The 23,653-nt window shown below is 52.4% G+C and overlaps 9 protein-coding genes across 9 annotated transcripts; 5 read left to right on the top strand and 4 right to left on the bottom strand.

The window, feature by feature from the left end:
• The first annotated feature begins 1,637 nt into the window (after positions 1-1,637).
• Positions 1,638-3,232, top strand: BDP81DRAFT_217644 (dihydrodipicolinate synthetase). The gene has a single exon (XM_060582744.1). It carries the CDS (start codon positions 1,772-1,774, stop codon positions 2,903-2,905), a length of 1,134 nt encoding a protein of 377 aa, XP_060445643.1. The 5' UTR covers positions 1,638-1,771; the 3' UTR covers positions 2,906-3,232.
• A 1,237-nt stretch (positions 3,233-4,469) lies between these two features.
• On the top strand, positions 4,470-6,569 carry BDP81DRAFT_318977 (uncharacterized protein; the record flags this gene model as incomplete). Its single annotated transcript, XM_060584403.1, has 8 exons — positions 4,470-4,639; positions 4,689-4,765; positions 4,819-4,898; positions 4,957-5,004; positions 5,072-5,431; positions 5,524-5,678; positions 5,728-6,325; positions 6,411-6,569. 8 exons carry the CDS (start codon positions 4,470-4,472, stop codon positions 6,567-6,569), a joined length of 1,647 nt encoding a protein of 548 aa, XP_060445642.1.
• Positions 6,570-7,181: 612 nt separating this feature from the next.
• BDP81DRAFT_471224 (major facilitator superfamily transporter) lies at positions 7,182-9,033 on the bottom strand. The gene is made up of 3 exons (XM_060594582.1): positions 8,483-9,033; positions 7,936-8,427; positions 7,182-7,877 (listed from the first exon to the last, which is right to left on the bottom strand). Exons 1-3 carry the CDS (start codon positions 8,678-8,680, stop codon positions 7,245-7,247), a joined length of 1,323 nt encoding a protein of 440 aa, XP_060445641.1. The 5' UTR covers positions 8,681-9,033; the 3' UTR covers positions 7,182-7,244.
• A 973-nt stretch (positions 9,034-10,006) lies between these two features.
• BDP81DRAFT_347718 (family 92 glycosyl hydrolase) lies at positions 10,007-12,902 on the top strand. The gene is made up of 3 exons (XM_060586150.1): positions 10,007-11,346; positions 11,396-12,073; positions 12,124-12,902. The coding sequence occupies exons 1-3, from the start codon at positions 10,283-10,285 to the stop codon at positions 12,707-12,709; spliced, it is 2,328 nt and encodes a 775-aa protein (XP_060445640.1). The 5' UTR covers positions 10,007-10,282; the 3' UTR covers positions 12,710-12,902.
• Positions 12,903-13,035: 133 nt separating this feature from the next.
• Positions 13,036-13,375, bottom strand: BDP81DRAFT_393734 (uncharacterized protein; the record flags this gene model as incomplete). Its single annotated transcript, XM_060587861.1, has 2 exons — positions 13,036-13,180; positions 13,206-13,375. The coding sequence occupies 2 exons, from the start codon at positions 13,373-13,375 to the stop codon at positions 13,036-13,038; spliced, it is 315 nt and encodes a 104-aa protein (XP_060445639.1).
• Positions 13,376-14,971: 1,596 nt separating this feature from the next.
• On the bottom strand, positions 14,972-17,835 carry BDP81DRAFT_217614 (uncharacterized protein). The gene is made up of 3 exons (XM_060582742.1): positions 17,803-17,835; positions 17,608-17,691; positions 14,972-17,556 (listed from the first exon to the last, which is right to left on the bottom strand). Exons 2-3 carry the CDS (start codon positions 17,615-17,617, stop codon positions 15,248-15,250), a joined length of 2,319 nt encoding a protein of 772 aa, XP_060445638.1. The 5' UTR covers positions 17,618-17,691; positions 17,803-17,835; the 3' UTR covers positions 14,972-15,247.
• Positions 17,836-18,395: 560 nt separating this feature from the next.
• BDP81DRAFT_449135 (ribonuclease H2, subunit B) lies at positions 18,396-19,691 on the top strand (the record flags this gene model as incomplete). The annotated part of the gene is made up of 1 exon (XM_060592368.1): positions 18,396-19,691. The coding sequence occupies one exon, from the start codon at positions 18,396-18,398 to the stop codon at positions 19,689-19,691; it is 1,296 nt and encodes a 431-aa protein (XP_060445637.1).
• A 78-nt stretch (positions 19,692-19,769) lies between these two features.
• BDP81DRAFT_393731 (DASH complex subunit Duo1-domain-containing protein) lies at positions 19,770-20,513 on the bottom strand (the record flags this gene model as incomplete). Its single annotated transcript, XM_060587860.1, has 2 exons — positions 19,770-20,189; positions 20,247-20,513. 2 exons carry the CDS (start codon positions 20,511-20,513, stop codon positions 19,770-19,772), a joined length of 687 nt encoding a protein of 228 aa, XP_060445636.1.
• Positions 20,514-21,131: 618 nt separating this feature from the next.
• BDP81DRAFT_347711 (uncharacterized protein) lies at positions 21,132-23,297 on the top strand. Its single transcript, XM_060586149.1, has 2 exons — positions 21,132-22,342; positions 22,399-23,297. Exons 1-2 carry the CDS (start codon positions 21,555-21,557, stop codon positions 22,895-22,897), a joined length of 1,287 nt encoding a protein of 428 aa, XP_060445635.1. The 5' UTR covers positions 21,132-21,554; the 3' UTR covers positions 22,898-23,297.
• Positions 23,298-23,653: the final 356 nt, after the last annotated feature.

Raw genomic sequence — 23,653 nt, 5'->3', positions numbered from 1 at the left:
CGTAAGGCCTTCGCCACAAAGCAAGCGAATAGAAACTCCTTGACGCTCTCAATGAGGCAGATTAGAATTATTCGGTGGAAACAACAGACGATGTTGCACTTCATCCATGCGTCAACGTTTGTTCCTGGTCGACGACGCGTGACTTTGTATAGAAGATAGACACATGATTCGATGGAAAAAGAAGACTGCGAGAGACGAGCTGTACCTCTCGGTATCAGGCGGTGGGGTCCATCGTGCAGAATGATGATTCGGGATAGGACGAGGCAGCGTGGATGGTTAAGGTGAGAATACAGTAGCAGTAGCAGTAGCAAATTTTACTCTCCCACTCTCATTCACTCGAGGATTACATGTGCAAGTGCCGATCAGCGACTGGCGTGTCCCCTTCAACTCAGCTTCTTTTCCCTAACGAATTCATGAAATTCACCAGAGGCTTTCGCAACCAAGCATCACTCTTTATGACGCCTAAAGGAGAGGCGCATACCTCAATTCCAAGCGACGTCTCAATTCCAAAGCTTCGTCTGCCTCTTTGCCTACATCCGCTGTTTACTACTGAATTTAAGCAGATGTTTCACCGGAACTAGCCAGCGCAAATAGCAAATCCTTTCTACTCTTAGTCGCGTCGCCATCTATTCAATGCCAAATCGGTTAAGCCCGTGAGTCCCGGCCGAGGCGTCGTATCGTCCCACGACATCATCTTATTGATAGAACTTCGATTGAGGTGCAAACAAGACCAAAAGTAGAGAAGGGTGTCGTTTCATCCACCGGCGTGAGAATACCGAGCCACATGGATGACCCCGAACTGCGTGCGGCTGGTCGCAAAGTCTTTCACGACTCATTTCTCACAGACTTCATCGGCAGGATGGTCCCTTTAGATCTGAGGGTTATTCGCATACCCTCCAAGACTACTCTGGTCTGAAGCCTAGTGGAATGGCAATGCCGGCTTGGAATGCTCGATTCTGCAGGTGCCCAAGGAGGCAACTTGGAGATCGAGGCCCTTTTGAAGCTAACCCCCACGTCAAGCGGCGTAATACCCCAGAAGACATATCTGGGTTGGGGTCAGCCATCCCACCTCCATCTTTCCCACTAGCATACGCTGGCCTTGCCTCTTGCATGGCTAAGCAGCGATCCTGCCTTTGACTCCACGCACTGTGTCGCGAAGCCCTGGTCTAGGCACTCCAGTCTCCCCGACATCCTGGTTTGACGCTGCATATCTTCGTACTACTACAGTTGGCCAGGAGTGATCCTTGCTGGTCAGTTCGGAATGGCCTGTTTGCCCATGACTACACACATGGCGCGTCTTTTCCTTGGAGTCCGAGAGTGAGCAGGACCTTGCTCGTATGCAGAAGCCGGTTCATCCGTTGGAAGCCCGTCTCATTCTGTTCGTCCCGGGCGACGCTGACTTACTAGACGGACGAGCTGACACAGCCACGATTCACCCTGTGACGCCACTGGTCCGCTGCAAGACTGATATTGATATGCCGCCTTTTGACGGGGCCACATCATGCCTCACTGCCTTCCTTCTTTTGCTTCCCTCCGATGATAAAAGGCCTTCTTCCCACTTCCCCGTCTCCCTCGAGTTGCTGAAGAACCTTGAGAAGCTACATAAACCAGGATCAACACAGCATCTACTCTTTTTAGTTCAAACCACACCATCTTGCTCCAATATCCTAGTTCTGATACCTACCTCCATCACGCTTCGTGTATCCTACGTCGTGCTTCCTGTCGTCTCACTTGAAAGAAAGAACTTCTGCCACAATCTCCCACAGCAGCTATGGCCCCTCACCAAGATGCGCCCTCGCCGGCGGGCAGTTTCACAGCCGGCTTCAACAGAATCCCCTTCAACCCTACCACTTCTTCAAATCTACAAATCGGGAGTCTGGCTGCGGCTGAATCAAGTTCTCCTCTAAGTAGCTCCTACGACATCGCATCACCTAGCGCTGGCCTGCACGAGACCCGACCGCTTGTTCCTGGCGTCTACGTACCTACCATGTGCTTCTTCGAGCCGGGTACGGAAAACGTGGACATCGGCACTGTTGCTCGCCATGCAGTACGACTTGCTCAAGCGGGTGTGACCGGCCTGGCCACCCAGGGTTCCAACGGAGAAGCAGTCCATCTCTCACACGCCGAGCGCCAGCTCGTCACGGCAACAACGCGGCAGGCTCTCAACGACGCCGGGTTCTCTCACATGCCCATCATCGTCGGCTGCGGAAGCCAGAGCACACGTGAGACGATACAATACTGCACCGAGGCATGGGCTGCTGGTGGAGACTATGCCTTGGTTCTCCCTCCGTCATACTACGCTGGTCTCTTTGCTCCGTCATCGGAAACCATCTTCGAGTACTTTCATGCGGTGGCTGATGCGTCGCCGATTCCTCTCATCATCTACAACTTTCCTGGCGCAGTGGGAGGCATGGATCTGTCCTCCGACGTCATTGTGCAGTTGTCTCAACATCCTAACATCGTGGGTGTTAAGCTTACATGCGGAAACACGGGAAAGTTGAACCGCGTTGCTGCCGCTACGAGAAAGCTAGCAAAGAACCCCGAATCGAAGACTCCGGAGTTCCTCGTCTTGGCAGGTTCAGCCGACTTCTCTATCCAGTCTTTGGTGGCTGGAGGTCATGGCATCCTGGCAGGCTTGGCCAATATCGCCCCCAAGGCTTGTATCAGAACCATTGAGCTCTTCCAAGAGGGGAGACACCAAGAAGCTCAGGATATGCAAGGGACCGTTTCACAAGGTGACTGGACAGCGATCCAAGGGGGTGTTGTGGGTGTGAAGGCCGGCCTCCAAGCATGGCTGGGCTATGGTGGCGTGGCCCGGAGCCCATTGCCGAAGCCCACGGCCGAGCAGATGAAGAAGTGGAAAGAGGGATTCCGTGAACTTGTCGTTCTTGAGAAGTCGCTGTGAGACCAGCTTTTCACCATGGCGCCGGTTTTCCTTTTTCAACCCGAACAAATACGAGTCACGAGCCTTTGCTTCGTTCTGAGTAGAGCAGGATTTGGATGATATTATGGGCTTTTGGAGTTGCATGAAGGACTTTCTTGGTGTGTGGATTTGTATTGTTTGAAATGATGAAGAGCCAAGACCTTTTCTGAATCTCGTCATTGGCGTTCCCCTAGGCAAGTCTGTCAAAGACAGATCTGTCTCATTTTCCTATCTCGGTTGAGCGAAAAGCTGTTTTCTTGAAGGCAAAGTTTTGTTTTCTTAGGATCTACATTCTGCAATGTCTGATACCATTAGCATACAATTGTGGAATTTGAGATTTGGCCAGCGAGTCAACCTATTGACATGATGAAGATTTACCAATTGCTCACACGCTTGTGTGTCATAGTCACCACCAGCCGCGATGCGTCTGTCGTTTCTCCCAAACCCTGTCATAACATATGATCCATGGCACATGGAGAGACATGCCAAGGCATGCATCACAGACGACAACTCTCTTAGCCGCTGAAGAGCTTGATCTCTGCCACGTCAGAGCGCTTCGTACACCTCGTGCAGCATAGAAGTCGCATTTTCCGGGAATGAAACATCGTATTTCCCAGCCAATGCATTTCCATCTTCATGAACCAGCGCTTCTGTAGAGCTCCTTCGAGAGCGGTGAAGAAGAAAACGGAAGAAAGTCCAATAATGGCGTGGCTTCGCATTGTTTCACCAACCGGCTGGCTGCATCTCGGAAGGACGGCATCATGTTGCAAACGGAACCTGGTGCTTTCTGTTCGTGAGACGGGCGGAGGTTGTGCCCAGCACAGGTTCGTTCGGGCTACAAATCAGCGCCAAGAGGGAGACGCCTCGATAACGTTCGTATCAGGGGCCATAGCAAAGCCGCAGCGACGGCGATACTGACCGCTCCGCTTTCTTAATGGTGATTTACCGTTTCCCTATCTCATGGTATGCAAGCAGTCACCCGTCGCGTTTCTAGATTCGAAGACGCGGAGCGGCCGAGGTTTCCTAGTTCAGGATGAGGCCTATCGCCGATGTTGCCCAAACGAGCAAAGACTCATCAAAAGGAGGAGGCCCCCCATAAGGCGGCCCTTGACAATGTCGTGATACAAGCACGCGCCGTATCTATTTTGGTCAACTATCGAAAAGTTAGTCCTACGATTGTTCCTGGATGCGAATGCTCCCAGGGTCGTCACCAGCTGATCATGCGTCCACCTCCTCCATCTAGGTAAAGGAGAGTAACATCATCGAACATCGTCACCATGTCGCGCAACGGTACGCGGCGGCAGGTGCATGAGCATGATGAGTTTCCCACATTCTGGGCTATGATACAAGGTTGGTGACAGCACGGGATCATGGATCGGATCCGACGGCATTCGTTTGCTCATACTATGGGAAAAAGGAAGGGAGCACTTGACTGCTCCATGTCAGAGAAGAATAAAACCGTTGTAATTTCCCAAACTTTTGGAGGAATGACCTTCGTTTCCTCCATGTGTTTCCATATGCCTAACGAATACCGCCTCAATACGAAATGATTCCGACGTTGTCACTCATCGTTGGCATTCTGGTTGCCGCGCCATGGAGTATCACGGCGCAAGAGTACCCTATCATTGGAGTGAGATCCGGTATCAACATGCGGACTGGCGAAATGCCTATCCGAAGGAATATCAACAACATATATGGAGAAGCAGGACCACAATGGTAAGAATAGAACTTGATGGCGGAGGCAATCTTTCTTACATACTCCTAGGGACTTATACGTTGGAGCCCTCGCAGCCATGCAGGATGCGAATGAGACCGATCCCACATCGTTTTTTCAAGTCGCTGGTTCGTCGCCACCAAGCTTCTGTATCATAATTGTCTTCCACTGACTATCGCAGGAATTCACGGACAGCCGTACATGGCCTGGGCGGGAGGAGGACCACAAACTGGGGCGGACGCCGGATATTGCCCGCATAACGTACGTCTTGAGCAGTTTGATATCAAAAATGTTCAATTTTTTGCTGATAGCCAACAAGCAAGAACTGTTTGGCACTTGGCATCGCGGATATCTCTCGCTTTACGAGGTTCGTACGACCCGTCCTACAAACATAGACACTCACTTGGCGCGGGTAAACTGACCATTTACTACAGCAAGTGCTGGTCCGCTACGCCAAGCGTATTGCGACGTCTTATCCGGAACCTCATAAGCGAGCATACGTTGAAGCCGCAGAGAGTTTGCGCGTTGCGTATTGGGACTGGGCGGCGGACTCCCAGGTCCCGCCCATGACGGCGTTGCCGACACTTGTCATCAAGAAGCCTGTGGGCGGCGCCTTGCAGTCAGTTGCGGTGCGCAACCCGTTTTACCGATATAATTATCCGAAGACGGCTCTTGATGGCAGTTTTGGCAGCTTTGATGGACAGAATTACACGAAACGCTGTGTTGGGGATGGTGAGAGTTATCCCGATACGGCAAATGCGAAGCTTACGGGGTACAACTTGAAGGAAAAAGTGGTAAGTAGAGGAACTGGATTTTAAAGACTATGGAAGGCAGCATATGGTGGCCTAGACTTCTTCAAGTTGGTTCTTTTACTGACAAATCGCAGTACAATGTCTTTGTGAAAGCCACCTCCTTCGACGAGATGGTCACGGCCCAGAATGAAGGCGCCAACTTTGAAGGACCTCATGGAGAAGTTCATGTCGGGGCCGCATGCGGCCAGGATCTTCTTCATCTATCAACCTCGGCTTTCGAACCTCTATTGTAAGTTCTTCCTCGGCATTGTTCGGCCAAGTCTAATTTGTCTCTCAAGCTGGCTTCATCATGCTAACGTAGATCGCCTCATCGCCTTCTGGCAAGCCCTTCACTTTGAGAATGCCACAATGCATTTCTCTTACGCCTCATCCCAAATGTTCGCCACACCATCTGGGACCACCGTCACCCCGCAGTACCCCTTGTGGCCATTTGTAGGATCGGGCGGTGGTCCGCTTACCAGCGAATCGGTGACCCATGTCCGCGATTGGGGGTACACGTATGCGCCGATGAGGTTCTGGGACCAGACGCCAGGAGACATCAAGATGGCAGTAAGCAGGACGGTGAATAGCTTGTACGGTCCCCAGGAGCAGCAGTCCTCCTCCATGAGAACCAGGCGGCGCAAAATGGCTCCGAGAAGGGAGTACGTCGCCAAAGTCGAGGTTGAGAGAAGCGAACTGGAGTTGCCTTGCCAAGTACAGCTCTTTCTGAAAGGCTCTATGGCCGGATCTTTCACGTTACTGGATATGCCTAGGCAAGGAAAGAGTTATGACGAGATTCCTCTGACCCGAGGTATCGAGGCTGCTGGCTTGCGTGATCTTTCGGTAAGTGGGGTTCTTGGAGGGATTGAGGACGGGCTGGAAGTGGTCATTAGCAAGGTGAGTACAGATGTCGCAGTCCATTTCCTCCCACACGGTGGTATACAATTTCAAGGTCATGTTGGACTGACAAGCTTCTGCTTAGCTGGATGGTACAATAACGCCTCTGGATAGCGTCCCCAGCTTGAAGATTGAAGTTGAAGACCAAGAGATCGTCCCATCGGACACCGTGGACCAACTCCCGACACTGGGTACCACGCGGAGTCGGCCCGCAATGCTACGACCTCTGTCAGATGACTACTAGATGGCTAATTGTATTGCTAAGAAAGGGTTGTTTCTTGCGCATCCACATATGTTCGCGATTGTTAGGTTATTGTTTCTCCGTCAGTGGGTGGGATGCCGGTACTTCCACATGTCGCTCTCGGTCCGGCGTTTGGTAATAACGTAAGGCGATATTTGTACTTAGATACTGAAGGTAGTAATAGTATAGTATACCCAAAAAGTCCTGCCAATGGTTCGAGCTTGAGACATATTTTGCCGTTCTTGTATTCCTGTGCCTGACTGATCTGTCAGATGACATTGGAATATCCGCCCGCCCTGAGGTTTTGTGCTGCACACATTTGCTCCCCTTAAGAAGCACGAAGTGTACATATGCACTGCGGCACGTCGGACGTGAGAACATGTCAAATACGAACACCAGGACACAAGAACACCAATCCCTGGCACAGCGAGACCCGAAACCAGGGCGAACGAGCGAGGTTGTGCTTAAACGGCCCGAAAGACCCGTGCGTGGGGTTTGATGTGTCTTACGGGCGCTTAAGTAGACGTCAGTCGGTGAGGATGAGGGTGTTTTTGCATGTCCGACTGGCGATGAGGACTATGATGTGAACGTTCAGCTAAGCTGAAGGCTAACTAAGCTTTTTATTGAAGAAGAGGAGATCATCGTATGAAGGCGGCAATGCAACGGATGACCATCTACCTACACATCCTGTCCACCCATGAGCCACAACGCGCCGCAACTCGCCTGGAGCAGCATGCCACAGACGAGAAACACCTTGCCCGCCTGCCCATCGCTGCTGAACATCAAGCTCACAACCACAAAGACATTGAGCGGGATCCTTAGGACGCCGTACACCTGTGCTCTGACACCATCATCGACGACTTTCCCCTTGAGATACCCCATCGAGGGGAAATACAACCCGACGCAAGCTTCGAACAAGCAGAACAGCCAAAAGGTGACTTGCTCCGCGCGAGGAGCACCGGTTCCGAGAGCGAAGAATACGGCGTTGGCGGCGAATAGGACCGATAGCAGGAGCCGGGATGGCGTGGAAACGAGAGCGAGAAGGCGGGGGTGCAGGAGAGAGGCGAGGAGTGTCGAGGCCATAAAGGAGGCAAAGATGATGCCGTATGGCAGTGTCTCGGGCGAAGAGGAGGCGGAGACAAGGACCGGGGACCAGAGTACTACAAAGAGGTACATTGACCCTTCGAACATGGTCGAGGCGAGGCCGATCGTGAGAACGCGCTTGTCCGTCATTGTGGCCCAGAGACTAGGCTTGTTGGCGTTGGAAATTTCCGATGAAGAAGCTTGGCCTGTCGAGCCGTAGTTCTCATCCTTCACATCCGGTTAGTCAGAAGATAGCAATCAAATACGATGAGATGTCGCAACATACCCATTGGCTGGCAATAACACCAGCAGCAACGACCAGCAGCCCGACACTGGCCAAGAAAGGCGACTTGCGCGTCCCAGTCACGGAGACGAGCCACTCGCTCACCACACCGCTTACAATCGCGACGATGCTGTTGACGGTACTCATCAGACCGAACGTCCGCGAGAGATCCATGCCCTTCTCGCTCAAACGGCGGGCATGGAAATCGGTCACCATCCAGCTCTCGAAGACGCTGAACAAGAGACTCGTTCCCAGGCCGCCGAGGACGCGGCCGATGAATAGTAAAGGCACACTAGGTATCGTGGTGAGAATGCAGGAGAGCGCGTATGCGCCGCAGAAGAAGAGGCAGCTGGCCTTGCGGCCGTGGCGGTCGGCTAGTGAGCCGATGAAGTAGCCGGCCACGGCGCCGGAGACGAAGCCAGTCGTGAAGAGCGTCGGCACGAAATCTGCAGAGATTTGATGCTCGTTCTTGTAGAGAGAGTACAGGAACGGTCCCTAGAATTGCCAAGTCAGAGATTCCGTCAATGAGTATGTGTGAGAGGCAAGCTACCTGTAGCCAGTCTGAACCCATCACGAGGGCATAGACGACATAGAAGGCCCATTGGGAGCCTGTCGGCTTTGACTTTTGCTCTGAAGTCTTTCTCTCATCTTTCTTGGAGGCATTAGACTTGTCTTGGCTGCCCGAAGCGAAGAGAACACCGCAAGCAAGGAGGAGACCGGCGAGGTTGATTTGGTAGATGTCCAGCATCGTGGCGGTATCCTAGCTCGCGGCTGGGTACTAGATTCTCAATCTTTGCACAGTGGTAGACACGTAGAGTGAAGGACACGAGAAGAAGCCGGCTTCGATGCGAGATTGTGGTAAGAGGCGAGATTAAAAGCGAAAGCCCCGTGAGGTGGAGTTGAAGTCGTTAAACTTCAAAGTTCCAGGTGTCCTTCTCCATCTTGCACGGGGTGATTTTCCGGGGGCTAAGCTGGAGCATGGAGTGTTTCGGGCGCACAACCTCCAAAGGGGGCCCTTCCAAACGTCTCGTTTTAGTTCATTGAGTTCGTCTGATATGGATGAGCCTGGTGTTCGGACGAATGCTTCTCGTCCATGTGGACTTGTAACTTATGTAAAGCCATTGTCATATTGTCAGTCTGACCCAACGTGGACTGAGTAATATTGTGAGCCACTTACAAAATGTAGAGAGAGACGACTGAAAGGCGTGTCCGGGGAATGGGACATGAAGAACGGGAGACAGTTGAGAGAGCTGGGGCCGTGCTATCCCTGTAACGGAAACGAGCTAGGGGCTTCTCTGTGTACGGACCCCCAGGAAGATCACTCTGTAGCTTCAAACACCATGGTTTTCGGAAACATCAGTAAACACCTCGCGTTGTCTCCCATCTTCCGAAACTATCAACATGAGCATGGAATGAATCTTCTAGCGTCGCCCCCATGTCGTGGTGCAAAATTATTAGGGCTGGCTTTCTTCATTTGGCCTCGTGAACCCGGCCCGTTACTATCACTCATCACTCTCTACTATGCCGGTATGATTGTTTAGGACTTCGGCATCGGCTGGAAGAGCACGGTGTGATGTGTTCAATTGGCATGTTGTCTTATGTCCCGAGAGACTATGAGGTAAAATTCGTGGCAGTGGCTAATATTTATCGTCAGAAATTGGAAGTCTCATCAACAAACGCATATACGGGAACAAGCTTCCCGTCACTGTAATAGTAAACGTGTATCAGCGAACGACTGGAACAATTATCGAAGTAGTGCTGATATCCTAGACGAGCTCTATTATGAAAGGTCCTAAGCTCATTTTATACCATATATCGCACCGCATTTGGTATTGAGCAAGTCTATATTCGTGGGAGAATGATAAGAGGGGCATAGTCTGTTAGGCCATATCTTATATGCTTGGTCTCCGCAAAGCCCGCCGGTATTCTAGCTTGGACCGAACGATATAATTAAACTAACTACTCCATGTAACGTTCATTATTCCCGTGATCTTCTATGGGATCGTCGAACCTAGTACCACCTACCGTATGGAGCCTTTCGTGCGGGGTAAACTACTAAACTTTGCTAATCAAGTCGGACGACGTTGCGGCCGGGATTGCCGTGCGATCATTATGCATGAGGCAAGGCAATGAGAGAAATTGAAAATGAGTTCCTCGGGGACTCAGCCAGTCATCTCAATCTCATCCTTGACACAAACTGCGCGGCTTCGGGGTTTGGGTTAGACTGTGCTTACACGGATAACTCTTAACCAGCAAGCTCTCCTTCTCGAGTGTGCTACTTGAGCGTCAACCGCCGTTCAGAGAGTAGTTCGTCCGGTTCATCGCAGTCGGCCCCCGTCGCATGTAAACCATGCGCTTCCTCGCACCGCTCACTGCCTTCGCAGTGACAGGATGCTGCCAATCATTTGATCCCCTAGTCTTCGTCGACCCCTTGATCGGCTCCCAACGCGGCGGAAACGTCTTCTCCGGCGCGACACTACCGTACGGCCTCGCCAAGGCCGTAGCCGATGTCGATGGGGAGAAAACCGGTGGTTATTCCACCGACGGGAGCAATATCACCGGCTTCAGCATCGTTCACGATAGCGGTACCGGTGGAAACCCCAGCTTAGGCAACTTTCCCCTCTTCCCGCAGATCTGCCCCGGCGACGAAATCAACAACTGTAAATTCCGGATTGGGGACCGAGCAATACAGCATAACGTGAACAAGACCGTCGCCGAGCCGGGGTACTTCTCCGTCGAGCTGGCGTCTGGCGTGAAGGCGGACATGACGGTGTCTGAGCACGCCGCGCTCATGAGGTTCAAGTTCCCCAGCGGCGGAAACGAGCATCCGCTTGTGATGTTGGACATGACGGATCTATGGGCCAGTAGACAGAATTCTTCGATTAAGATCGACACACCCACCGGTCGAATGTTTGGAAATGGGACATTCCTGCCCAGCTTCGGTGCTGGGTCTTACATGCTTCACTACTGCGTCGACTTCTTTGGAGCCAAGATCTTCGATACCGGGGTATGGGTCAATAACAGAGCTGGCAATGAGCCTAAGGAGCTTTTTGTCACAAGAGGCTTCAACTTGTTCTATCTCGAGGGTGGTGGCTTCGTGCGCTTCAAAGAGCTGACCAACGACACTGTCACTGCCAGGGTGGGAGTCTCGTTCAAGAGCAGTGATCAGGCATGCCGCAACGCAGAGAAGGAGATTCCAGATCCGCTAAACAACTTTGATACGCTGGTGAAGACAGCAAAGGACGCTTGGAGGGAGAAGCTGAGCCCTATATCGATTAAGGCGACTGGCACTACGGACGACTTGCAGAAGAGTTTCTGGAGCGGCATGTACCGTAACATGATTTCTCCTCAGAATTACACTGGTGAGAATCCGCACTGGGACAGCGGAATCCCTTACTTTGACTCATTTTACTGGTAAGAACAGAATCCATGTCTCTAGCCTCCCTTCCTAACGAGTGAGCAGCATGTGGGACAGCTTTCGTGCCCAGCACCCTCTACTTACCGTCATTGACCCAGCAGCCCAGGCGCAAATGGTCAACTCCATGCTGGACATTTACAAGCACGAAGGCTGGCTGCCAGACTGCCGCATGTCTCTCTGCAAAGGCTGGACTCAGGGAGGCTCCAACGCCGACGTCGTGATTGTTGACTCTTACGTCAAAAACTTGACCTCGATAGACTGGAAGCTGGCTCTCGCAGCCATAACGAAAGATGCCGAGGACGAACCTCTGGAGTGGTCATATGAAGGCCGCGGCGGCCTCACAAGCTGGAAGGCCCTCAACTACATTCCCTATCTAGACTTTGATCCAATCGGGTTCGGCACGAACTCGAGGAGTGTAACGAGGACTTTGGAGTACTCTTACAACGACTACTGCCTTGCGACGCTGGCTCAAGGACTAGGTGAGGGTCAATTACACGACAAGTACATCGCGAGAAGCATGAACTGGCAGAATCTGTGGAAGTCGGACCAAAAGTCGTTGATCAATGGCACCGACACCGGATTTTCCGGGTTCTTCCAGCCCAAATACATGAATGGAACATGGGGTTTCCAAGATCCTATAGCTTGCTCAAATCTCGCTGGGTTCTGCTCCTTGACGACAAATCCGAGCGAGACCTTCGAGGCGAGCATCTGGCAGTATCAATTGTCGGTACCCTCCGACCGCTCGCACCCATGACCTGGCTAACATCTTATAGTATCGTCCCCCATTCGACATCAACCCTCATCGACCTCATGGGCGGCGATGACGCCTTCATCTCCCGCCTCAGTTACTTCCACGCCTCGCCCCTAGCCGACATCTCCAACGAACCCGTATTCTTGACCGTCTATCTCTACCACTACGCCGGTCGCCCAGGTCTCTCGGCAGAACGTATCCATAGGTATATACCTTCGGCCTTCAACTCCTCGCACGGCGGGCTGCCGGGTAACGACGACTCGGGTGCCATGGGGGCTTTCCTTGCATTCTCTGTCATGGGCCTGTTTCCGGTCGCTGGCCAAAACGTCTACCTCATCACGCCGCCGTTTTTTGAAGAAGTCAGTATTAAAAGTCCGATTACGGGAAAGAATGCTACCATCAAGTGTGTCGGCTTTGATGCTGCGTACAAAAATATTTACGTGCAGAGTGCCAAACTGGACGGGGAGGCATATAACAAGAGTTGGATCGGACATGAGTTCTTTAGTCAAGGCAAGACATTGGAATTAACGCTGGGACATAAGGAGTCGGACTGGGGGAAGAGTAAAGAGGCAAGGCCGCCAAGTTATGTGGCTGTGTCGAAGACGTGAGGGTGAGGGTGAGGGTCCCCGCATGGTATTCACAGACGTATACTCAGATGCTCGTGTTCCGCAGTATTCCCTCATAGAATACAACACAATCATCGTCGAGGCTCTTTAGTCAATCAATTCGCAGTGGTAAGGCAAGAAGCACCGCCTGAAGTGTACATGACCTAGTGGTGGAAGGTAATGCCTGGTTTCGGCAAGAGCGCAAGTTCGAATTTGGTGGTCCTACATAATGCCACAGGCAGCTTATTTTTTGGTTTTTTCTTTCTTTCTCTTTCAGCCAGTCCCCTTTTTCTTATTATCTACTCCATATCCTTCTTTCCAACGTCAATCTAGCCACCACACGCTCGCGGCGTCACGCTTCCGAACCCTCCTGACTCCATGTCTCGTTCCCGTAGCTCACGCTGCTCCCTTGCGTACTTGCGGTCGATAAAGTCGGCACTGTCGTATAGATCCACGACCTCGGGGTCGACGGAGCTGCCAATCGAGTGTTCATCCTCACTGGCGAACAAGAAAAAAGGTGCCGCGGGGGGCGTCGTCGCAGCTTGTGTGGTAAACCACGACGTTTTCTGCGTCGGCGCAGAAGACCTTCTCGGCCTTGACGCTCCGCGCGGCGAGGAAAGCAACTGCCGCGGTTCGGAGGCCGGGCAGGGTGACTTGCTGTCTTTTCATTTCGATGTGTGTATGTATGTATGTGTGTGTTGTGTGTGTCTTATTCCGGAGCACTCTCACCAGAACAAGTGAAAGGCTCGATGGTTCTTGGATGTAAAGAAGACCAGTTGAGACACTTTTGGTGAAGAAATTGAGTGAGATAGACGATTTATGGAACGTCAGGACGATTGGCTCGAAGCTGGACAGTGAATGAGAGGCATTTCAAGTAGGTCACATTCACTACCCGGGAATGGGCTTCAATAGCCTCCTGATAAGGACAATCTAACACTTAATATATTTAACTAGAGGTCGTATACAGTAGTTGGTCTTGCCAACAGTCGCCGGTGCCTTTTTCTAACTCGGCCATCACTGCAAACTCCAAAAATACGCATATCAACTCTAGTCAGTTGACTCAATTCACCTCAAGGCCATAATGGCAGTATCCCTGCATCTTACCACCACATAACACGGCCATCCCGATTTTCTTGGCATTCAATCTAAAAAGGTTGTGTCAATCAATAGCACCTCTTCAACTCTTTCGTACATGATTCAACTTCGATGAGATCTATATTTGCATCTTTCCGCCAAGACTTGTCAAAAAGGTTGATGGTCGACGTGTTCATCGCCACGAGTTGCAGCACCAGCGAGAAATTAGCCGTGCACAACTTTCGGTTTCGGCATCAAGAAGCCATCGTGCCAGCGCAGACGGAGAAGTCCATATTGATATTCTTGTAGAAATTAGAGAGTCATTAACTGGGCTTTTGATCTTCGGTATTGAATGACTCTGCGGTGTGGCATACTGCTAGACACTTCACTTTATCTTTTCTACCCCCCTCCTGCAAACACCACCTCCTTCCCTAAACCGGCACAACCTCACACGCTACAATTCATTGATTTCCATACTTCGCACAATGCACGCCTTCAGTCTCTTTCTCAGTATCCTCCTCCCTTTCGCTCTGGCAGCCGACCAAGGCAAAGGATGCGACCTCGGGTCCGCCCTGGGCTGTTCTGGAGATAACGTCGTCGAGTGCTACACCTGGCCAGGGAGAGACAAGCCGACCTGGAACTATGTAAGCCCAGATCTCTTGAAGGAGTTTTCCATGTTTTGGACTTGGTTAACTAATCCCTCATTTCGCCAGCGGGATTCGTGCTTTGACAGAGGACAGAAGTGTTGCAATGGCGGTTGTCAGGATTGTTGTTGAGAGCCGGAAGATACTTGCGTTTGGATTTATACCTCAAGCAAGTGGCCGGTATGGTGGTTACCCAGAGTCGAATGGGCCTCTTAGGTCGGTCGTGGTAGCGTAGCCTGGGATTGGGGATGTTCAAGTCAAGTTCAGACATTCGCTTCACATAATGAGACTTTGAGTGGCCCAGGGGAATCAGCTACGTAGCATACCTCATGCAAAGTAGAAATGATTCAGTGCAATGGTACTCTGTGGATTACAGGACCAAGGGCCTAGTCTCTCGTCCAGGACTGGAGAGATCGACTGGAGAGCCCCTGAGCTCAGAATGGTGATCGGTTTTGTGGAAGCCAATGAAGATATGCTCGAACGAAGCTGGATAGGGATGGGAAAGCGTCACCTCGGTCTCCCAGTTGATACAACGCCGTGACTGGCATTCTATCGTACCTCAGCCAGGTTTGACGCGATTTAATCACACAGGGTACCAAATGAACGACCAGAACATTCTCAAAATAGCGTCCTTTTTCGACGTGATATCCTGTCTTGAAACCCTTTTTTGTGACCTGTATTTGGTTACCGTAATCGCTTCATGCGAACTCCATCCAGGAGTCATGGGAGAAAACCCCCCTTTGTATCCTCAAGCCCATAACCTTCCCGTCCCGTCCGACCAGTGTCGCCCTCGCATAAAACCCATTTCCCAAATATGCTGCCTTCACACAATAATCAAATCGTCGTCATCGTCATCTTCAAAAGAAACCGCCTGCGGCAGGTCCATACCCAAACTCTCCCTCCCAGCCTCGCGAATCCCCTTCTCCGTCACGAACCTCGTCTTCTTCCTCACCGGCGGCTTGTCGCTATTCAGCTTTTCACCTTCCTTCATCTTGGCGAGCTTGTCCTTGAGATTGCCGCCCCATCCAAACCCGGTCTTCAGCCCTGTCGTGGCCGTCGCTGACGAGGGTGCGCCGACCGAGGAGCTGGACTGTGCACTCTGTGGTCTCTTGCGTTTTATAGGGCTGAGGTGCAAGGCCAATTCCCTATTCCTGGGCATAATGCCCAAACTCTTCATATCGGGCTTCTGTCGCGCCCCAAGTACGTTCGAAGCGGACGCGGATGACGGCAAGTTCGAAGTAGAGGTAGGATTGCGGTTGCGGTCTGTTTGTTGCATGTACTCCTTCCCCGTGCCGGCGCCGATCTTACTCAGACGCGACATGATACCCCTTTCGCGTTCTTGGGCAATCATCCTTCTCTTCAGGTTTTCTTCCTTTTCTCTCCTGTCCATGAGTGCCTGACCTCCGTCGATGAGCGACGCAGAGCTCATTGATTTCGTAGCGAACCAATGGCTATGTGTTTCTCGGTCGTACTTTCCCGATTTCTTCTCGGCCTCCGGTTTGACAAGCTGTCTCGATTTCCACTTGAACTTCTCTCCAACACCGCCAAAATCCATAGTGTTGACTTCCATGCGACTCGCTCGCTGCTTGGAGACCGCTTCGTTGGTATGAAACTCGCAAAACTCGGTTCGTTTCTTGTTGACCCAGGAGTTGCAGAATTCGCCATCTCTCTTGATGGATTTGCAGAATCCCAAGTCTCGGGCCTTCCCAATCTCCATGATTGTATCGGCGTCAGAATTGATGACGAGACTGAACTTGCCAGTGGCTTCTCGGCCAACTGGAGGAGGCATAATGGTCGGGTTTAGTATGGCCAGCACTGTGCCTTCTGTGAGCTTCCAAAAGCGGGTAAACCCCGAGTTGAAGAGGAACAGCTCCAGCTCCCACTTCAGGTCGCATAATGTGACAACCATGTACTTCCCTCGGTCTGACTCCTTGCCATTTTGGTCAGCTCGAGGCTTGTGGGAGCGGGGCTCTGACTTCTTTGCGACAATGGCGAAGACGACAATATCCTGCTCAATATCTGGAAGTTGAAACTCTGGAGCCTTGACCTTCCGCAGCAAGTCTGGCAACTTGAATATCTTCTTCCCAGACAGAGTCCTTGTCAAGACTTGGTGTGGAAGAATGCGCTGTGAGAGATGAAAGCTGGAGTATGGCTCGAAGGCCGATGCTTCAGCCTCTGGCACGTCTGCTGGCGCAACCTTTTTCGGCCTCTGTGGTTTCTGCCCGGCCATCATCCAGTCCGGCGGAGCTTCGTAGAGACTTTGGGGGTCGTCTTCGTCTTTGGAGGAGGATGGTGCTGGAAGCGCAGGTATTGAGTCTAGCTTGCGCTGGTTGAGTTCCACTTTGCTCATTCCACCAAGGATTTCATCTCTGGTGAAATGCGGTGCAGCTTCCTCTTCCTCAGGAATTTCGATCGCCTTTTCCTTGAACTGCTCAATCTCTTTCTGCCCAATATCAAACGTTTCCGATCTGACCTTTTGGACTCTTTCTCTCAATCCCTGGCGGTCGACCTCTTGTGTTCTTGCTGCGGCCAGCCTCTCGTTGAAGCTCAGTGGCCGTGATATCTCTTGTTGAGCAGGAGTTCGTGACCGTTGAAGATATCCGCCGACCTGTTGCTGTCCATCTTGAGGATTTGTATTCCTCCGCAGTACACTTGGTGCTCTCTTGACCCCTTTATCGACCCCGAGCGGAACCCGAGTCGGCGATGCTTTTGGTTGTGCGGGCTGAGTCTTTCGGATTGGAGACACGGGTACTTCGATAGTGGCCTGGAGTTCAGGTCTGGATAGTGCCCGGCCGATTCCAAACCCTCTCGAGGTCGGTCTCGTTTGAGTCGGTGGAGCTCCTTCCGTCCTTTCCCTTGCGCTCTGCAACTTCTTCAACTTCAATCTGGCCTGTATCTCCTGCAACTTTAACTGAAGTGTCTCCTCATCCTCGTCCTCCTGATCGTCCATTTCGTCGATTAAATTCGCCGATCGTGTAGATAAGGTGGAGTTTGCTCGTCCCCTCTTCAACGGTGAAGGAGAGGGTGATCCTCGATTTTGAAGACGTCTGAGGCGCTCGCGGCCGCTTGGGGTGCTAATGAGGGCTTCGTGAGGGGATCGTGGAGGCCATTGGGGCTCGTCGGGTGGGGGCGCTATGTTGATGTTATGATGTTGATCATTGAAAATGTCCATTCATTACGAACCAAGAGGCATCTTGCCGGGGTATCACAATGATGTAGTTGAGGGCGTAGCTGTCGTATGTCCAGTCCGCCTTCCGGAACAGACCACTTGATAGAGCTTTAACGCCACAAGCCCATGACCCGCCAGCCGGCCTTGCCAGCTTCGTCTGGCGCAAGACTTGAATGATAGTCGAGAGGGGTCTGTGCTGGCAAACAGACAGCAAGCGAACAAAGAAAAAGGAGACGATAGCGACCGATGAGAAGGGCGTGAGATGTGGCTAAAGGAATTACGTTGGAGTTCGAGAGCCAAATGACCGCCTAAAACAATGTAAAACAAAAGTGCGAATAGTGTGGTAAGAATGCCTCGAAATCGTTATCGATTTGTCGCATCTGAACCTCGTCGTCACGATAAGCCTGGTCGGACTAGCCTGAGAAGAGGAGTTTGACGTGGAGTGGTCCATCCGTATGGCTTTGCGATGTTGCCATTGGCTGTAGGCGCGTCGGGCCCCAGGGGATGCGGTCCACTTTGTAATTGAACTCGGCGCGTCGTCGCGTTACCAGAGCACGGACAGAAAGGGTCCAAAGTCCAGAGACGACCGATCTCAATGGAAAGTACCAAGTATCTCTGTCCCACTCACTTTTGACCACCACCAGCTTGGCTACTCCCATCCAACCTTCTACGCATTACCGGATCTTCCTTTAGACCTCTTACACAACCACCTGCCATTCTTTTCTGGTCAATTGGTCTGTATCGGTGTGAATCACTCCTTGAACATCGTCAACCCAACTCCTACACCCATATCATCTTCACCATGGCGAGAACAAGAGCGACCAAAGCCGCACCGGCCGCAAAGACCGAGTCGAGCAATGCCTCTTCGACGGCCAAATACACCCTACCCGAAGAGTCGTCAAATGCTCCCCAACTGTTCATTATCCCCCAAAAAGCTACCAGTGAGGCTCGCATAGTCTCTCTTCCCAACCCTCGCTACTCCAAACCCACCCGCTACCTACTCTGTCCGGAGACAGGCATCTACGAGTTTACAAAGGTTGCTGCGCCGAAGACGACACCAAGGAGCTGGATGATTGAGACACCCTCTAGCACACTGGAGGAGTCGGACGCAAAGGACGGATCTCGGTTTGAAGCCCAAGTCGCCAATGGCGCGGACCTTTTCGTCGCGACAGCCGTGGACCCTCTATTCCTACTGGTCCCAGGTCTTTTTGGCACCGCCAAGTCAACAGACACGAAGCGACTATTCCTTTCCAGCGACGACCACTTCGACGCAGTTTCGACCTCGTCTTCTCACATGCCTGAAGCTCTGCGATGCCCCAAGACGAGGGCGCTTCTTGAATCACGCATGGAGGCCGTGTGCGATACTGTTGATGCCGGCGATGAGAAGATGTACCGGTTGAGCGAGAAGAAGCTTGTTCTTCAGATTCTCTCAAAGGCACGGTCTATGAGCTCCAAGGGACTTCCCGCCAGTATGGACGAGAAATTTGTCAAGAAAGTCTTGGAAGCTCCTATCCAAGTTCAGAAGTCACAAGCTGTCAAGGTGGAGGTGGCTGCGAACGAAGCGGATACGTCAACACCACAGAACGAATCTGGTGAATCCCAGTCATCAGTCTCAACTGCCGACGGCAAAGCTTCAGCTACGTCCAAGGTCTCCACAGCAGCCACATCTGTAAATGGAGAACTATCCGAAGAGACCGTCGTCAGTGCTATCCAAGCATCCACCGAGGTGACCAACTTGCAACGGCTCAAAGTTGCATTCAGCTTCATCTGCTCGAGCTATGTTGCGCCAGGCATGACGTTGGTTCTGAAGAAGCTTCTTGCCGACAAGGAAACTTCAGGTGTCGACTTCTTGCCATTGGACGAATACTTGGTCCAACTCACCAAGCTTCGCGCAGAAGCTGCCTCATCCCGCTCCATGGCCGACTACTCCAGGAAGCGCATGCTCGACGAAGAAGAGGAGGAGGCCCGCGCTGAGAAGAAGCGCAAGATGGAAGAGGAAAAGAAGAAGAAGGCCAGCCAAACGCGAGGTGTGAAGGCCCTAAGCAAGGTCAACACCACGGGCATGAAAAAGATGAGCGACTTCTTCAAGAAGAAATAGGCTAGCCGGAGGCCGACCATTTGAATGCATTCATTTCTGGGTATCGGTTCTCGTTCACAAACAAAACGTATCGCCCCCCTACCCCGTACCTCTAGCTCGCCCCCGATATCCACCGCGAACGCTCGCCGCGCCTCTGCCGATCCTCGACGTGCTACTTGAGTAGCTGTTACCGCGGGTCGTCGATGAGGTGCCTCGCACACGGCCACGAGAAACTCCTCGGCCACGTGGTGCACTGCCGACTGCCGCCTGTCTCTGTCGCTCTTCGTCTTCCTCCTCTCTCTTCCGGCGAGCCGCTTCGCGCCGCCTCTCCTCTTCAGCTGCCCGTCTCTCGGCAATTTGCTGCTTCTGTACAGTCTCTGCCTCCAGTTGTACCAAGTCGTTACTTGCGCCTTGCCAGTTGGGGTTTAGAATGAGTCGCTGGTTGTGCTCGGTTTGGGAGAGGATACGGGTCCAGGTGTTGAGGAGGGTGGATGCGTTTGACACAGTGCTGCCAACAGTCTAAAGGGCGAGGTCAGCTGGTTTCACTTCACAGAAGCTTCTCGCGGGGCGGCGCACATTCATGTTGCCCTTGGCCTTGTCAAGGGTGCTGATTATGCCTTCAATGGCGGCATTGATGTTTCGCACTCCCTCCAACTCTTTCCGCAGAGAAACCTCTCTATCATAAGGGGCGTTCTGGGTCTGGTTCGCGGGCGTTTTTGGCGTCTTGGGAGTCTTTGGTGTTCTAGGTGTTTCGGGACGCTCGGAGGGAGGTACAGCTCTACCCTCGTGGCCAGGAGATGCCCATATGTCCTCTGTGATGGAATCGTCGGTGTAGTCAGCCATGGTGGTAGTGGCAGTTGGCGTTGAGCTGCAGCTACAAATTGGGTGTGGCTCTGCCCTATGCGGCTATTGTCACTCCAGGCTTGGATGGAAGAACGGTTTGGTCGAAGTGTGGTCTGGCTTGTCTGTACCGTCAGGAAGCGCGGCGCAGAGTCGAGTGTGACGTTATTTGTTGATGGATCAAGACTTTTGGATTAGAGGTGCCCGGCCGTTTGGGGGAAAATGTGGGATGAAGCGAGTGAGGGGCACTCTGGAGTGGAGACCCTGCGGTACGGAGTACCTACCTTACCTGCGAATAGGTGAAAGTCAGTGTAAAGTGGCCTGTGCTTTACAGCAGCTCACAGTGGACGGACTAAGGAGTACGGGTACCTTGAGTGCTGTTGATTTTACGCGAAAATTCGCGTCTCCTGAGTAGTCGACGCGTCCCCGCTGCTATGGTGGGGTTCGCTTAATTTGAATGGAAAATGAGGCTTGAGTGGTGGTGAGGTACAGGTGCAAAACGGGGGGGCTGGGGCTGGTGCGCTGGAAAACGCTCGGCTCACCCTCACCTCACCCCGTCCCGACTCCCCAGCCTCTCTACATTTCCCAGCCTCCAGCCTCTCTCCCACGTTTTTTGAGACCATTTCCTTTTGCATCCCAACTGCCGCCCCATGATCGCGAACATCATCCATCCCATTCCACACATCCACTTCTCACTTACATCACCTGTAGCCAGAGCAACCAGAGACATCACAAACTCAGCCGTTTGAACTTATCTGCAATTGCCTAGTATTATTGAAACTCATCAGGTCGCTTCACCTCTTGATACTCCGATTGCTAGAGTTCATCTTGAGTCTCTGACCTACTTCACCTTATCCCCCCCTCTATCATCATCATCACCTCACCTTGGCGGCAACTGCAACCCGACGCTAAAAAACACCGCGCGCCTTCTCACCTTTATCAACAGTTGCATGCGCAATTGAAGCCTTCAAAGAAATCTGAACAGGAAGGACCGGTGCACCACCACCAGACGACCCGGGCTGCCTGCCTGCCCTTTTCGACATAATGGCCACCGCCTTCGCCGCATCAACACCTTCACCTCCTCCCTCTACCATTCGCACACCACCGACACCCAAACACGGCTGGAGCGACAACTGGGAGCCTTATTCTCCTCGCAAGTCGGCACGCATTTCATCTCGTCGAGCTGCAAACCGAACTCCTTCTCCGCAACCACCTACTCACCGCACTCCTCCTCGATCAACTCGCAAACCCATCGCACCTTCCGCCGCTGCGGCCATCATGTCGCCTGCCGCTACACCTCAGAAGAAGCGCCAACCTGCGCAAGATTCCGTTCGCCGCGCTTCAGGTTTCTTAACTGCTGACAGCTCATCGCACGCTGCGTCGTCGCTCGGAATTGACATGATGGATCGCCAATCGAACCACACCGCCTCGACTCGTCGCAGCGGTATGCTACCCACGCCAGCCAAGACGCCCAAGAAGGCACCTACCGAGAAGCAAACTGCGCAAATCAAGTCGGTCGCGCGCAATCTGTTCGCAAACGACGAGGCACTGGCCACACCCAAGAGAAAACGAACCCCGAAGAAGTATTCAGGCAATTCGTTGGAGAGCTTCACCGCCACTGAAGTAGAAGAAAAGATTGACATCTTTACCGATTCGCATGACCGCGTTCCTGTACCCGACTCCAGCGTGGACAATCCGTTTTATGGCGATAGCGTCACCGTCGACCGAGAGCCCCCGCGCCGTCGCAGCAAGCGCAAGGTCGCGATTCCGGGAGAAGCTGCGCAAGGCATCGACGATGCGCTTCAGCGCGAGGACGGCATGGTTTATGTTTTGTAAGTTGACTCCCATATTTGCTAGGAAAAAAGCACTTTGCTAACCGCTTTCACAGCCGAGGAAAGAAGATCTTCCGCAAGTTCGCTGAGCCCGAAGATGAAGACGATGAAGAGGGCAGCTCAAGCGAATCTCGCATTCGCAGACCGCTCACTCGTTCTGCCATCAAGCCGCGCCTACTCTTCCCTGTTACGCCCAAGGCGCCTGCTACAGGCACCACTCTCGAGGAGGAGGAAGCCGTGACTGACATCGAAGATCATTACCTCGAGGAAGACAACGAGATCGAGGATGCGCCAGAGACCCCGGCTGAGATTGAGGAAGAGGCCCCAGCAACTCCCAAGGCACCCAAGTTCGGTCAGACGGTCGCAACTCCACCGGATACTAGGCGCACCACCCGCTCTGGATTGAAGGCGGAAGAACCGTCACCGATCAAACGCAAGACTCGCGCGAGTCCCTTTGACGGCTGGCCGCGTGTCAAGAGCCGCCACGGAAGCAGTGCCACGAAGCGCGCGGGCGACGAGCTCGAAGCTTCTGCTCCTAAGCGAACTCGCACTTGATACTCGTACAGTTAATTCGTTTTTGAGTATCGGTCTTTGCGCATCTCAGCGATTCGGAGTCTGGGTCATTATTCCGCTTCGATCAGGATTATGGGAGGAGGAAGCACAATTCTCCGATGGGCTTTTGTGTAATGGGAACTTCACTTTCTGGGCAAGGGATAAATTAGCTGGTGGGGGTACCAATGGTATTCTCAGCCAGATACCCTTTTTCTACGGATACTAGGGTAGACTTTTTGTACTGGACAATTCTTGTAAAGCCTGCAGGGAAGGATTGGGATTACGGCGTTTGTTTAGCCTTCCATCATAGGCTGACATTGCGTGTAATATGAGAGCTGCGGTCAGTTCTCACAAGTCTGCAGACTAGGACAACACCAACGATTTTACATAGCACCATTTTTCCTCCGAAGTATTTGTGACATTTAAAGTGAATTTCGGTGACAGGTCCGTAACGTAACGTACAACTTGGAAAATGCCCTTGCAATGAATCATGCATTCCAGATGCTCATGTAAGCCACGAAAGAGCCCGACCACGTCGGTGCTGTGGGAAGGCCCGACGTTGGCTTGAGGTGCCGTTCCCCTCCGAGAGCGGGCACCGGGTATCCTTCCGTGTCCAGCAAACGTCAACTTGTCCCACTATTGCAACCCCTCCATCCCACTTTGCATCCTGAGAGTCTGTCCCGAGTTCCTTCATCCAGAGACTCACTTACTAGGTGGGTAGACTTAGCAACTCATCTTCCTCACTTTGAACATCGTAGG

This window comes from Colletotrichum phormii (genome assembly GCF_030913505.1).
Source record: "Colletotrichum phormii strain CBS 102054 chromosome Unknown BDP81scaffold_9, whole genome shotgun sequence".
NCBI classification, from domain to species: domain Eukaryota; kingdom Fungi; phylum Ascomycota; class Sordariomycetes; order Glomerellales; family Glomerellaceae; genus Colletotrichum; species Colletotrichum phormii.
The sequence above is the reverse complement of the archived record's forward strand: the minus strand, read 5'-3'. Positions and strand labels throughout refer to the sequence as shown.

Excerpts from the sequence above, each read along its gene's own strand:
- BDP81DRAFT_347718 (XM_060586150.1), top strand. The coding sequence starts at position 10,283 with ATGCGCTTCCTCGCACCGCTCACTGCCTTCGCAGTGACAGGATGCTGC. Across the intron at positions 11,347-11,395 it reads TACTTTGACTCATTTTACTG|CATGTGGGACAGCTTTCGTG; the intron begins GTAAGAACAGAA and ends ACGAGTGAGCAG. Across the intron at positions 12,074-12,123 it reads AGCATCTGGCAGTATCAATT|TATCGTCCCCCATTCGACAT; the intron begins GTCGGTACCCTC and ends AACATCTTATAG.
- BDP81DRAFT_471224 (XM_060594582.1), bottom strand. The coding sequence starts at position 8,680 with ATGCTGGACATCTACCAAATCAACCTCGCCGGTCTCCTCCTTGCTTGC. Across the intron at positions 8,428-8,482 it reads TGGGTTCAGACTGGCTACAG|GGACCGTTCCTGTACTCTCT; the intron begins GTAGCTTGCCTC and ends TGGCAATTCTAG. Across the intron at positions 7,878-7,935 it reads GTGTTATTGCCAGCCAATGG|GATGAGAACTACGGCTCGAC; the intron begins GTATGTTGCGAC and ends CCGGATGTGAAG.
- BDP81DRAFT_217644 (XM_060582744.1), top strand. The coding sequence starts at position 1,772 with ATGGCCCCTCACCAAGATGCGCCCTCGCCGGCGGGCAGTTTCACAGCC.
- BDP81DRAFT_347711 (XM_060586149.1), top strand. The coding sequence starts at position 21,555 with ATGGCCACCGCCTTCGCCGCATCAACACCTTCACCTCCTCCCTCTACC. Across the intron at positions 22,343-22,398 it reads GACGGCATGGTTTATGTTTT|CCGAGGAAAGAAGATCTTCC; the intron begins GTAAGTTGACTC and ends CCGCTTTCACAG.